The sequence below is a fragment of the Saccopteryx bilineata genome, chromosome 3 (assembly GCF_036850765.1).
Source record: "Saccopteryx bilineata isolate mSacBil1 chromosome 3, mSacBil1_pri_phased_curated, whole genome shotgun sequence".
NCBI lineage: Eukaryota > Metazoa > Chordata > Mammalia > Chiroptera > Emballonuridae > Saccopteryx > Saccopteryx bilineata.
In genome coordinates, this window is record NC_089492.1 from 306,824,028 (window position 1) to 306,837,212 (window position 13,185).

Sequence of the window (13,185 nt, forward strand, 5' to 3'; positions counted from 1 at the left end):
TTTTTGCCACAAATACAGCATCTCAACCAGACTTCTGTTGTTTCATTTCTTCATTTGAGCTGATCAGGACTTGGAATACTGTCCGGCACACTAAAGGAACACAGAATTAAAATATATATATATATATATATATATATATATATATATATATATATATATAAAGAAAAGGAACACAGATTATGCTTTCTGTTACCAGAACTCTATCACAATACACGAAATAGATTAAAAACAAAAGCAAAAGATCACTCACTGCTGTGAGGGAGGAAGGGCAGCAGTGTGACATAGATGGGTTTTGGAGGGGGTGAGGGGAGAGTCAGCCCTGAGGGACAAGGAACCCAATGACCTCTGACAAATGCATTGTGTCTCTGGAGCTAAGTCTCCTCCTTTCTAGGATAAGAAGGTGTTCAGAGGGAGGCTGAGAACCAATTTGGCTACAACTCTGTCCTGAGGGACAGAATGTCACCAGCCTCATTACCCCGCAGAGACAGGTCAAGGTTCTGCTTCCGGGGGCGCGCCATCCACCCTGCCAGACCTGGGGGCTCCTCGCTGAAGAGTTGGCGCTGTCCGTGGTTCTGGAGCACACCTGGACTCAACTCTACCAAAGACCCCAATTCAAGAGCCCAAGGTTCTGAGCCTTAAGCCTGTAGGGCACTTTAGTTAGAGGGACTTCGGAAAGGGTGACTCCCTCTTGGAAAGGAGTCAGAAGAAGCCATGGGAGTGGGCTGGGCTAATCTCCACACTTTTTCTCTCACCCCTCTGGTGGCCTTATTCTTTCAAATTTGTGGTGCCAGCAACATGCTCTCTGTTACTGAAGAGGTGTATTCCACTAAGCATTTGCCACTGGACTGTCCCTGAAAGAGGAAGTTCCCCGGTGAATTGCTTCATATCTTACGGGATCTATCTACCAAGCTAGTCCAACCACCATTAAGAATTAAGATCTCCATGAGACTACAGAGAGGGAAGTTTGGGGGGATGGTTAATCCAGCTAAGCAGAAGCAGGGGGCTGGGCAGGAAGCCAGGCATAAAGAGGAACAATGTGCAGATGCTGATAATGAGCAGAAGAAATACTATCAAATGTGTTTACAGCACACAGGCTGGACACTGTTAGCTGTCTGCATGCTTTCTCCTTGGTACTGGCAGTATAGGAGTTCACCTTACAAAATATACTGAATATGAGGGGAGGATAAGCTGCTTGAAACACTCATAAATAAATCTGTGCATTTGCCATGGCTATGCACTGGCTATGCAGCAGCGAGCAGAGCGGATGTGACACTGCCCTCAGAGTGAACCGGGACATTCTGTGGAGCCTCAGTCCTCTTATCTGTATAATGGGACAGGACACCATTGTCAAGGGGACCTTGGGGCTCTTATGAGGATGGGAAGGACCTTTGGGAGCTGGACTGTCCCATTTCTACAAGGACTAATGGCTCTCCTGCATTTACCCAGCCTTGGCCACACCTCCCCTCACAATTTCAGGACAACATAGGCTATACGACATCTCCCAGCCTTTACTCATGTAGGTCCTTCCAACTGCTATTCCCTGCTTCCCCACATCCAATTCTCTCTCATTGGAGGCATATCTTGCTGATTTCTCCTTTTAGTCTGTCATCTATTGACTGTGTCCAAAATGTTCTTCATCATATGTTTTCAATTTTGGTGTTGTTATATTAATCAAGATTTTTGGCAAGAAGGCTGTCTTTTCATTAATTTTTGTCAAAATTTCCTGTAATAACATTATTCTTTCTTCAAATTCTTTTGCAAATGCTGACCATCACAACATAAGACATTTCTTACCTTGACTGTGTCTTACATATATGTTTTTTGGGTTTTTTTGAATATTTTATTTACTGATTTTTCTTTTTACAGAGAAGGGAGAGAGAGAGAGAAGGGGGAGGAGCAGGAAGCATCAACTCCCATATGTGCCTTGACCAGGTAAGCCCAAGGTTTCGAACCGGCAACCTCAGTGTTTCAGGTCGACGCTTTATCCCACTGTGCCACCACAGGTCAGGCCCATATATTTGTTTTGAAAAATATATTTTATATTGTATAAACCTTATATATTTATTATAGTTTATATTCTGTCAATATAAACATTTTGATATGGGTCCTGCCGGTTGGCTCAGTGGTAGAGCGTCGGCCTGGCGTGCAGGAGTCCTGGGTTCGATTACCTACCAGGGCACACAGGAGAAGCGCCCATCTGCTTCTCTACCCCTCCCCCTCTCCTTCCTCTCTGTCTCTCTCTTCCCCTTTCACAGCCAAGGCTTCATTGGAGCAAAGTTGGCCCGGGCGCTGAGGATGGCTCTATGGCCTCTACCTCAGGGGCTAGAATGGCTCTGGTTGCAACAGAGCAACGTCCCAGATGGGCAGAGCATCGCCCCCCTGGTGGGCATGCCGGGTGGATCCCGGTTGGGTGCATGCGGGAGTCTGTCTGACTGCCTCCCCATTTCCAACTTCAGAAAAATACAAAAAAATTTTTTTTAATTGATATGTAACCAATTATAATTAATAATTCATTTTATTTGTCATATCGTATTTTGTATACTATCATATTATATGTATATAAATATAACAAATGATACTTTATGAATATAGTTGGTATTATATAAATATAGATTTACAGATTACATTATATGGTCAACTTTCAAGTCAAGAAATAGAACATGAAGGCCCCCTAAGGCGCTCAGGATTTCTCTTTGTTTCCCATTCTGTCCAAGCCTCTCCTGGATTACCAGCCTACTGACATTTGGGGTCATCTATTTTTCTGCTTTTGCCTATAAGCATAAAACTGGCACATTCATTCTTTATTTTTTTTTATTTTTTTATTTTTTGCATTTTTCTGAAGCTGGAAACAGAGAGAGACAGTCAGACAGACTCCCGCATGCGCCCGACCGGGATCCACCCGGCACGCCCACCAGGGGCGATGCTTTGCTCACCAGGGGGCGATGCTCTGCCCGTCCTGGGCGTCGCCATGTTGCGACCCTCCTGGGTTCGCCATGTTGCGACCAGAGCCACTCTAGCGCCTGGGCAGAGGCCACAGAGCCATCCCCAGCGCCCGGGCCATCTTTGCTCCAATGGAGCCTTGGCTGCGGGAGGGGAAGAGAGAGACAGAGAGGAAAGCGCGGCGGAGGGGTGGAGAAGCAAGTGGGCGCTTCTCCTATGTGCCCTGGCCGGGAATCGAACCCGGGTCCTCCGCACGCTAGGCCGACGCTCTACCGCTGAGCCAACCGGCCAGGGCCTGGCACATTCATTCTTAAACAAAAGACTTGCTTTAGAACTTCACATAAATAGAATGATGTAGTAACATGTATTTTGTACGACCTTAATTGGGCTACCCCTGCTTTCTTTTTAGTAATGTTGCCATAGTATATAATTATTTCTCTTTGTTGACATTTGTTATCCTTATAATTTAGACATATATATTATAAATAGCATAGACTGGAAAGCTAATCCAAGCCGATTCTCTGTACTTATTGAAGTGTTTATCCCGTTGTATTCAACGTAATTATCTCACCTTATATTTATGTCACACATGTGCCCAAAATTCCACGACTTCATCTTTTTACTATTGTCATCTTTTGATTTACTAAGTTCTTCACCATACACTTTTTAAAAAAAAAAATTTAAATATTTTTTTTATTCATTTTAGAGAGCAGAGAGAAAGGGAGAGAGAGAGAAGAGAGAGACAGAGAAAGAAGGTGGGGAGGAGCTGGAAGCATCAACTCCCATATGTGCCTTGACCAAGCAAGCCCAGGGTTTCCAACCGGCGACCTCAGCATTTCCAGGTTGACGCTTTATCCACTGCGCCACCACAGGTCAGGCTTCACCATACACTTTTAACCGCTTCTAGTTTGTAAATTATACATTCTGATTCTATTTGTATGGTCACTACCATAAAATATTACTGCATGCAGATTTACCTTATCAGCATTTTAGTAAATGAAAGCCTGTCTCTTCTGCTAGATGATGTGTAAACATCAGGATATGTAAAGTCTTTGTACCCCACCAGAACCACTTTGGTGTTAGCTGTTATTATTGTCAAGAATTTAAAACTATATTTTTATTCTACAGACAATGATTTTCCCCATTTATTTGTTTTTCTTTAATTTTTTTTATTTAGCAAGTTAAATTTAGTCTGATCTGTGTTGGCGCAGTGGATAAAGTGTCAACCAGCAATGCTGAGGTTGCCAGATTAAATTGCCCAGCCTGCCCAGTCAAGACACATGAGAAGCAACTACTAAAAGTTGAAGCTTTCTGCTCCTATCCGCCCCCCTTTCTCCCCTCTCTAAAATCAATACAGGCTTCAAAGAAATAGAATAAAAAATTAAATTTAACAGGGTGACATTAATCAATCAAGGTATATAGGCTTCAGGTATACATTTCCATGTATTTGTTTTAAAAGATCTATATTGCTTTCTCATTTTTGAATTATCTCTGCTTAGTGTAGATTATAAAGTGATATTTAAAGGCACTATATTCTTTTGCTTTCCATAGTTGCTACTCATATTCAATTAAACTGCTCCTGTTCTTGATGTAACCTGTTTTTTCTTATCCGAGTGTTGTTCAGATTTTCTCCTTGTCTCCAGATGTCTTTGACTCAGCCTCATGCTGATTCAAACTCAATATGGGAATGGTCTCCTATGAAACTCCCCGCCTTGGGCAGGGTCAGTCTTGGCTCACATTTCCAGGCCCCAAAGACCACAGAACCAAAGCTCCCATGACCTGTGTGGATAAATGCCATTGAGAATTTTGGGGTTTTGGCTTAGATCATCTTTCTAATTCTCTGGGTTCAATGTTTGCCCCAAATTCTAGCCTAATACATTCCTGTTTTCTATTCTTTTCAGTTATTCTCTCCTTTTAAAATGAGGATTTTATTTTTTCTATTTACTTTTTTTCAAAGAATTTTGTTATTTTTAGCAAAAGTCTTGAGAAGAACGATTAAACCTGTTATTACAAAAGCAAGAGTGACTATTCAACTTCTTACTGCACTGTAAACGAGCTCTGTGTACTGGATGTGGGGAACCCATGTGCTCCAGGCTCATGCCGGGAATGTCCACTTCCTCCCTCGGGAACACTTTCTAAAGTCTAGGAAAGAAATTATCTGCATTTGGGTGTTTTTGTGTCACTGGGGTACTCACCTGCGACCATACTACTTGTGGCCTCCTCCACAGACATGTCCCCAAGCAAAGCCAAGGTGGCTGGATCAGCCCTGTGGTTCTTACTGGGATTATATCACACGTTTCAGCAACAACCACCCGGGAACATTGAAAAAACAGGGTTATTACAGTTGTCCTCCCTTTTCTAAATCTGTGCTTTCTTTCCATTCTTTCAGTTGCCTGTGATCAACCATGGTCCAAGAATACCAAATGGAAAATTCCAGAAATAAACAATTCATGTTTTGAAATTTTGCAATGTTCTGAATACTATGACGACTCTCGTGCTGTCCTGCTCTGTCCTTCCTGGTTGATCCATTTGACCATCTCCGTGCTGTACACACGACCCATGTGTTAGCCACTTAGTAGCCCTCTAGGTTATCAGATTGACCTTCACAGTACTGGGGTGCCTCTGCTTGAGTCACCTTCACAATAGCCTAATGCTAGGTGACAATGGCTACATCATTCACCTCATCACATAGGCATTGTGTCATCTCACGTCAGCACCGGAAGAAGGATGAGCACAGGACAAGAAGCTAGTTTGAGAGAGTAAGGAACCACATTCACATACCTTCATCACACTATATCGGTATAGTTATTTTATTTTATAATTAGGTATTGTTGTTAATTTCGTATTATGCCTAATTTATAAAATAAACTTTATCATTGAACTGTATGAGGAAAATCAGAGTATATATAGGGTTTGGTATTGTTCACAGTTTTAAGCACCCACTGGGGTTTTGGAACATGTCTCCTGTGGAGAAGGGGAACTACTGTACTTACAAGTCCTGGAGGACACACAACAGGCCCGAGGACCACTCGGCACAGTCACAGGTAGAGAAACAGAGCGAACCTAGGATTCTGCCTTTCTTGAGGTGAAGCGTGGGGTGCCTTGAAATCTGAGGTTCTATTGGTGAATTTATAACATAAGAGCAGTAATTAAACTTCGGGAGCAAAGGAGGGCTGAGCAAGTGGCGGTCACCCAGGTGACCCAGGGCTTTCTCAAAGGGAACGTCATGGGAGAGGTGGCCTGACTCGCCATCGGCTTGTGTAGCTGGCAATGTGGTTGTCCCAGGTGGATGCCTTTGAAACGGATGCCTTGGCAACCAAGGGCTCAATGTCAGCCACTTACAAACAAAATAGCTTCTTGTTAGGCGCTTACACTATAATGCTGCTGGTAATATTTTGACCATTTTTGTTGTACAGCTTTCTTTTTAAAAAGTAAATTAGTTCAACTGTGGAGGAGGAAGTCTATGAGCTCTTTCTTCAGTCCATCTTCTCAACCCACGTCTGTCCGTGAACTCGGGTGAGAAGGACAGGAGGTGTATGCCAGACGAGAGCAAGGGGGATGGTCTACAGGGGAGGAGCCTCGAAGAGCAAAGGCTTTTTAGGAACCTGCATGGAAGGTTAAGGAAGAAAGACCAAGAGGAGAGGGAGGGTGAGTAGATAAATGCCACAGGAGGATGTCTGTGATGTAATGTCTAAGGTGAAGGAGCCAGGAAGAGATTAGTGTACGAGAGAGTGAGGGTCAGCTCTCTGGCTGGCTTGTCCAAAGTACAAGAGATCTTATCCCAGACAGGAATTGGTAGGGGCCTGTGGGAGGCGCTCTCACAACTGATGTACTGATGAGACCACTACAGAACATCTCTGTGGTTACAGCAGAGCTCTGGGGTCCCAACAGCCCCTCCCCATGAACTTCCTCATCGCTTCTGCAAAAAGGCTTCCAACCTGCTTCTACCTCGCCCAGTCTGCATGTGGCTCACCATGGCTGCACGGACTGCATCTCAACCCATTCCTTTCCCAGAATAAATCCTTTTGGGGGATGAAATACCTAGTCAGATTTTGCTTATGGTCAATAGGCTATTGGAAAGCTGCTTGTGGAGTCCATAAATGGGACAGAAAAGAGACTGGGGTCAGGAGGTGCTGGAAGAATGGACAGGTGAAGTGAGACAACATGATCCCAGAGAGATAATAAGATACCCTATCGTGAACAGAACACTAGGGAGAGAGGCTGGTCTTCCCCTGGCAAGGCTTTGAAGTGTTCTGAAATGGAAAATGAAACCTACAAGTTGACACCCTGTCCTCTGTGCCTGGTCATCCCAGGGTTCAGGAGAACGTTCCAGCAGGACCTTCTGTTCAGAGAAAGGAGACCAGCAAGCCCTGAGCACACGCCTGGATCAGATGCTCTGTTGGTTGATTTCCGTGAGTTAATTTATTTCATGCTAACAACCAACTTTGAATAAAATGCATGGGAATCTGAGGGTCAAAGAAATGAAGTGAATCGCTTGATGACAATGCCTTAGGAAGTGCTGAAGCCTGCATGTGAGCCCAAGTTTCTGTCACCCCATCACCTGTCTTCTGTGCCCTGCCTGGGGACGCTCACACGGGAGTTAATGTTGATATTGTCACAAGGTCTCCTCCTGCTGCATCAGTTACTCCTGACTTCTTCACCTGGAGAGGCCGTGATGCCTGCGGCCAGGACCAAGCTCTCAGTGAGTCCTCACTTGCTTCTCCTCTTGATCTCTGAGTACACAGGGGAGCTGGTGGCCTCCTGGTCATGAGACTCCTGTGGTTTCATCCTATGAAAGCTGAGGTTGGCATACTGGATTTCTTGTTGCTCCCATGATGGAGGGGCATCCCCAGCAAGTGATGCTTGGTCTGGGGGCCTCTCTGTGTTAGACTTTTGCTTAGAACCCTGAGTGAAGGAGAAACAAGGGAGTCAGAGAAGAATAAGGCAGACATGGTCCCAAGGGGAAGTTGCACTGTTGGAGCACTTTTACTCACACATATCTCTTATGAACTGAACAATTTACTCATTTAAAACTTTGTAACAGTATAATTGATTATACTATAGTGAGTGCTTACAATCAGAATTCATCTTCACAGAAACCCAGTATGAATAATATTTTTATTATCCCCATTTATAAATAGGAAAACTGAGGTATGAAGAGAGGATGTACTACTCCCAGAATAGGGACAAAGGAACAGTTATACAGAGATGGTTCTGACATCTTGTACCCAGCAGAGGGAGGTGGGCTCAGTGGTCAGCAGGGTGGGCAGGAGGCTGACCGTGGGCTCTGGGAGATGGAGAGGAAGTCAGCTCCCAGCTGTCTGTCCGGCTGACCACAGAGGGCCGGGTTTGGGGACATGCTGATGAACTCAGTCAGGACTCATTGAATGGACATGCCCACCCCCCACACTGCATGAGAAGACACCCCCACCACTCACCCAGGTGGCTGTGCCCACGACAGGGTCCTCATCATCCCTGACCTGGGGTCTCCCGGCCGCTGGCTTCCTGTGGGCTCTCACTCTAAGGGAAGAAGTCAGCAGCCAGAGTGGCTCAGGCACAGGTGGGCAGGGGTCCCCACTCCCTGATAAGACGACTGAGGCACCCAGACGCTGGGACCAGACTCGGAGACCCTTCTGACATGCAGGTGAGTAAGTACTCTGTCCCCGTGGATGACCAAGTTTTGGCCAAGACTGAGTTTTCATCACAAGAGGCCCATCTTACACACAGAAACTTATACAGTAGTGATCATAACAGTGTTTTTCATGATAGCAAAAAAGTAGAAACAACCCAAATGTCCATCAATAGGTGGATAGAAAAATAAAATATACCCTGGCCATACCCTGAAATATTATTTGGAAATAAAAGGGAATAAAGAACTGAGACAGGACCCCTGACAATACCGTGGTCTCAGAAAGAAGTCACAAAGGACCATGTACCGTATGAGTCCATTCACATGAACTGTGCAGAACGGGCAGGTCCTGAGACAGGACATAGGTTAGTGGTTGCTTTGGCTGTTGGGGGGGAGGCAGTGTGACAATTTAAAAATATGGGACAGTTTTTTTTTCCTTTCATTTTAGACTAATGAAAAAAATTCTATAATTGATTGTTGTGATAGGTTCACAACTGTGGCTGCACTAAAACACAATGATTTATACATTTTAATTCTATGGAAATTTTACCTCAATAAAGTTAGTTTCCCATCTCACCCCTCACACAAAGAAGTCTCCTCTGCATGTAACAGCTTTCTTTTAGTGAGAAACAGTGGTCTCTCCAATTTCTTCCTATGACACAACTCCTTGCACCTCCCCTGGTCACAAGCTTACATGTAAAGGAAGAGGAGACACAAGCACAGGGACAGCAGGGCCATGACACCAGCACCTCCAAGAGCCGCAGGAACCACTCCTGCCTGGGACACGGACTTCCCTGCAGAGGAGAGGGCGTGAGACCACCCACCACAGGACTCAGTCTCCTGTCTCCCCACCTCCTTGCAGATACTACTGTAGGTTCTGTTCCTGAAGGAGATGAAGGGCCCTGTCCTAGCAATCACCCCATCTAGGCACAGCAGAACCCCAGCTCCATCTTCTCTGTGACCCCCTCCTCTCCCTAAGCCCGTCCCCCACTAGACCCCCTGACCTGGCAGCAGCAGGACAGCGGCGCTCTGGGCCCCGTGGACATTGCTGGCCTCGCAGCTGAGTCTGAGGCCGGCGCTGAGCTCCTGGCTGAGGCTCAGGGAGCTGTTGGCCCAGGGCCCCGCTGACCTGGAGGTGACCGTGCAGGAGGCATTGCTGTGGTTCCCCTCCAGCAGCCCAGCCCCCAGCCTCCAGCGCAGGGAGGGGGCCGGCTGGGCTCTGGAGGAGCAGCTGCAGTGCAGACCCTGGTCCTCCCAGGAGCAGGAGGGGCCCAGCAGCTGTGGGGGGTCTGTGGGGAGAGAGAAATGGGGTCAGAGGTGCCTCTGTCCTCCCAGGACCCAGGTGACCTGCCCCCAGGTGTCCCCACACTCACAGCCCACAGAGAGGCTGAGAGAGAGAGTCTGGGAGCCCAGCAGGTGCTGAGCCCTGCAGGTGAACTCCCCTTCTTCCGCAGTCCCCATGCGGGGCAGCTCTAGGGTTGCAGTGCTGGAGATGGGCGTGGGGGTGTCGTTCAAGGCTGGGGACCCTCGAAACCAGGTCAGCTCTGCAGGGGGGTTGCTGTCAGCCAAACAGAGCAGCCGCACAGCCTCGCCCTTCAGGATGAGCAGGGAGGAGGCATTCTGAACAGACTTGAGGACTTAGAGAAGTACAGAGAGAGAGAGAGAGAGACCGACAGACAGATGTGAAACACAGGTACAGGCAGCACCCACAAGAGGAGATGGAGGGTGATGGTTTTTATCCTTGCCCTTCCCATATATGACCCCCCAACACACACTAATGTCCCTGGGGGCAGGTCCCAGTCTCAGAGAGGTGAGGTTTTTCCTACCTGTGACATTTCTGAAGGAGATGCCTATGGTGAGATTCCGGGGGGCATCTGGGACAGAAAGACATGGTCCCACTTCAGAGGGGAGGAGTGGATGGAAGTCACTCCAGACCCACAGAGGGTAGGTGGGAACCAGGAAGGTGGGATTGCTGTCCTCTGGCCCATCCCCCACCTGCACTCAGATCCATGCACGAGTGTCCTCTAGCTCAGCCTCCCCAACACACACATACACACACACACACAAGAACACACAACAGTCCTATTACCCCCAGAGATCCAGCCATCCCTCAGACACTCACAGAAGACATTGAGCCAGATGGTTCTCTGTGTGATCACTGAAGATCCCGTGCATTTCACCTGACAGGTGAGGTTGGTGCCGTGGTCCTGGGGCCTCGGGGTGAAGGTGAGCACTGAGGAGTGGAGGGTCTGAGGGTTCAGTGAGGCAAGAGCATCCCCCACCCAGAAAAAGATGAGACGTCTTCCCTTTTGACAGGTCTCTGGCAGGCTGCAGGTCACCTGTGTGCGTTGGCCAGACTCCAGAGGCTCCAGAAAATGGATGTCGGGTTTGTCTGTCAGGGAAGAGGAGGAGAGAGGGAGGCGCTTGAACCACTGTGTTTGAAGACTCTGAGTGTGACTCAGGTCCAAGCACGCCCCAGGTCGTGTGCCTCTCTTGACCACCCTGGGCCCAAGTCCTGGATCAGGGAGTGTTCCAGTGTCCTGTTCTTGTTCAAAGACCGGGTCCCAACTCCCTGGATCCTACTTGGGCCTCACTCATACCTGTCACCTGCAATTTCAGCATCTTTTTTTTGTAACTATATTTCACATCATTTTCTCTCTCCACTCGGAAGAAGTAGGTTCCTGAGTCACTGGTTCTGGCGTCTCTGATGCTCAGGGAACAGTCGTTGGTGTTTGGGTCTGCGAGGAGGAATCGGTTCCAAAACCCTCTCTTCATTGTTCCAATTCGATTGCTTCTGGCCACAGGATCATCAATGGCTGGGTGATCCCCATCCCGGTACCAGTAGGTATAGAGTGAACCAGAGGAAAACCACAAACTTCTTGGGTAGGAGAAGTAGCAGGGCACGTGGACAGACAGACCCTTTTGCACCCTCACCAATTCCTGCACTCGGAGCTCATAGCCTGGCTGCTCCTGCTGTAGGGACCCTGTGGGGACACAGAGGCTCAGCTGCAACCACCACCCCTCCCCCAGCTGCCCCTCCGTCCTCCCTCAGCCCACTCACCCCCCCACAGCAGGGGCAGCAGCAGCAGGGGCACCATGTCTGCATCTGACAGGACAGAGCAGTTCCAGGTCCCTGTGTCAAGGAGAAAAATATCCAGCTGTGGGGTGGAACAGGGTTTGCCCAACAGGAAGCTGTGGGTGTGAGAGCTGTGACCACGCATGAAAGGGGAACTTCGGCTCCACAGGCTGTAAGGGGTGCAGTGTGGTCTGAGAAATCATCCTGTAGCCCTGGCCATTGGCTCAGTGGAGAGAGCACTGGCCCAGCACATGAATGTCCAGGTTCAATTCTTGGACAGGACACACAGGAGAAGCAACCATCTGCTTCTCGCCGCTCCCTCACTCCCCTCTCTCCCTCTTCTCCTGCCACAGTAGACAGAGACTTACAGATATATACAGGATGGGTTCAGGAGGATGCCAGGTACTAATTGTTCAAGTGTGGCCCCAGGTACTGAGGTTAGCTCTGCTGGAGCACATCAGCCTCAGGCATTAAAAATGACTCAGTACTTGAGCACTGGCCCACGAAGGGGTTGCCGGGTAGATCCCCACCAGGGCACATGCAGGAGTGTGTCTCACTATCTCCCTTTTTCTCACTTAAAAAAAAAAGAATCATCCTATCTCACCTCCTGCATCACCTGACACAGCAAGTGGATATACTGAGGCCCCAGAGGTGGAGATTCTTGTCCAGATGTCCATCTGAAAGTGATCACCTTATAGGTGGAGTTTAACCCAAGAGGGAGATCATTCAACATAGCATCACTGTCAGAGAATGTCCTATAGACTCTGGGGAAACAATCCTTAGCTGAGACAATTGAACATTCTGGAAAAAGATAATAAAAACATTGTGTAGACCACTCAAGTACTGGCAAGAGAGAAAGCAATGTAGACCAAACCTCAGGGGAGCATGGAATACAAGGAAATGTTGAGCAATAAAGCCCTTAGCTCTGAGGGGCACTGGAGACATGGGATGCACACATGTTGGTCTTCAAGGGTCTGAATATCAGTGGGTCAGCAACTACATACGGGCTCTCTCAGAACTGGAGGTGGATGCCTGACCCAGTGGTGGTGCAGTGGGTAGATCATCAACCTGGGATGCTGAGAATCCAGGTTGGAAACCCTGAAGTCACTGGCTTGAGTGCAGGCTTATCACCTTGAGCACAGGATCACCAGACTAAGCATTTGATCATAGACATGACCCCATGGTCACTGGCTTGAGTCCCAAGGTAGCTGATTTAAATCAGGGTTACTGGATTGAGCAAGGGGTCACTGGCTTTGCTGTAGCCCCCAGTAAAGGCGCATATGAGAAGCAATCAATGAACAACTAAAGTGCCACAACTATGAGTTGATGCTTCTCTCTCTCTCTCTCTCCCTTCCTGTCTGTCTCTCTATCTCTGTGTGTCTCTCTCACTCACTAAAAAAAGAAAAGAAATGAAATTGAAAAACAAACAAAAAAACCTGGAGGTGTAAATAAAGATCTTGCTTCATGCTGTGAGGACCCCAAAGGCTAAACCTCACACAGCAGAAAATTTGCCACATGACAGCTCAGGAAACTTCATCTT

General features: G+C 47.5%; 1 protein-coding gene across 3 annotated transcripts; it reads right to left on the reverse strand.

The window, feature by feature from the left end:
• Window positions 1-5,745: 5,745 nt before the first annotated feature.
• On the reverse strand, window positions 5,746-11,735 carry LOC136332067 (sialic acid-binding Ig-like lectin 5). 3 transcript variants are annotated; one of them, XM_066271326.1, is made up of 9 exons: window positions 11,631-11,735; window positions 11,170-11,553; window positions 10,692-10,961; window positions 10,396-10,443; window positions 9,943-10,206; window positions 9,574-9,858; window positions 9,264-9,363; window positions 8,379-8,460; window positions 5,746-7,845 (listed from the first exon to the last, which is right to left on the reverse strand). In XM_066271326.1, exons 1-9 carry the CDS (start codon window positions 11,665-11,667, stop codon window positions 7,651-7,653), a joined length of 1,665 nt encoding a protein of 554 aa, XP_066127423.1. In that variant the 5' UTR covers window positions 11,668-11,735; the 3' UTR covers window positions 5,746-7,650. The 3 variants fall into 3 exon arrangements, with proteins under 3 accessions (XP_066127423.1, XP_066127424.1, XP_066127425.1); XM_066271327.1 differs by lacking the exon at window positions 9,943-10,206; XM_066271328.1 differs by lacking the exon at window positions 9,574-9,858.
• Between the last annotated feature and the right edge of the window lie 1,450 nt (window positions 11,736-13,185).

Excerpts from the sequence above, each read along its gene's own strand:
- LOC136332067 (XM_066271326.1), bottom strand. The coding sequence starts at position 11,667 with ATGGTGCCCCTGCTGCTGCTGCCCCTGCTGTGGGGGG. Across the intron at positions 11,554-11,630 it reads GCTGCCCCTGCTGTGGGGGG|GGTCCCTACAGCAGGAGCAG; the intron begins GTGAGTGGGCTG and ends GTGTCCCCACAG. Across the intron at positions 10,444-10,691 it reads CATCTGGCTCAATGTCTTCT|ATGCCCCCCGGAATCTCACC; the intron begins GTGAGTGTCTGA and ends TTTCTGTCCCAG.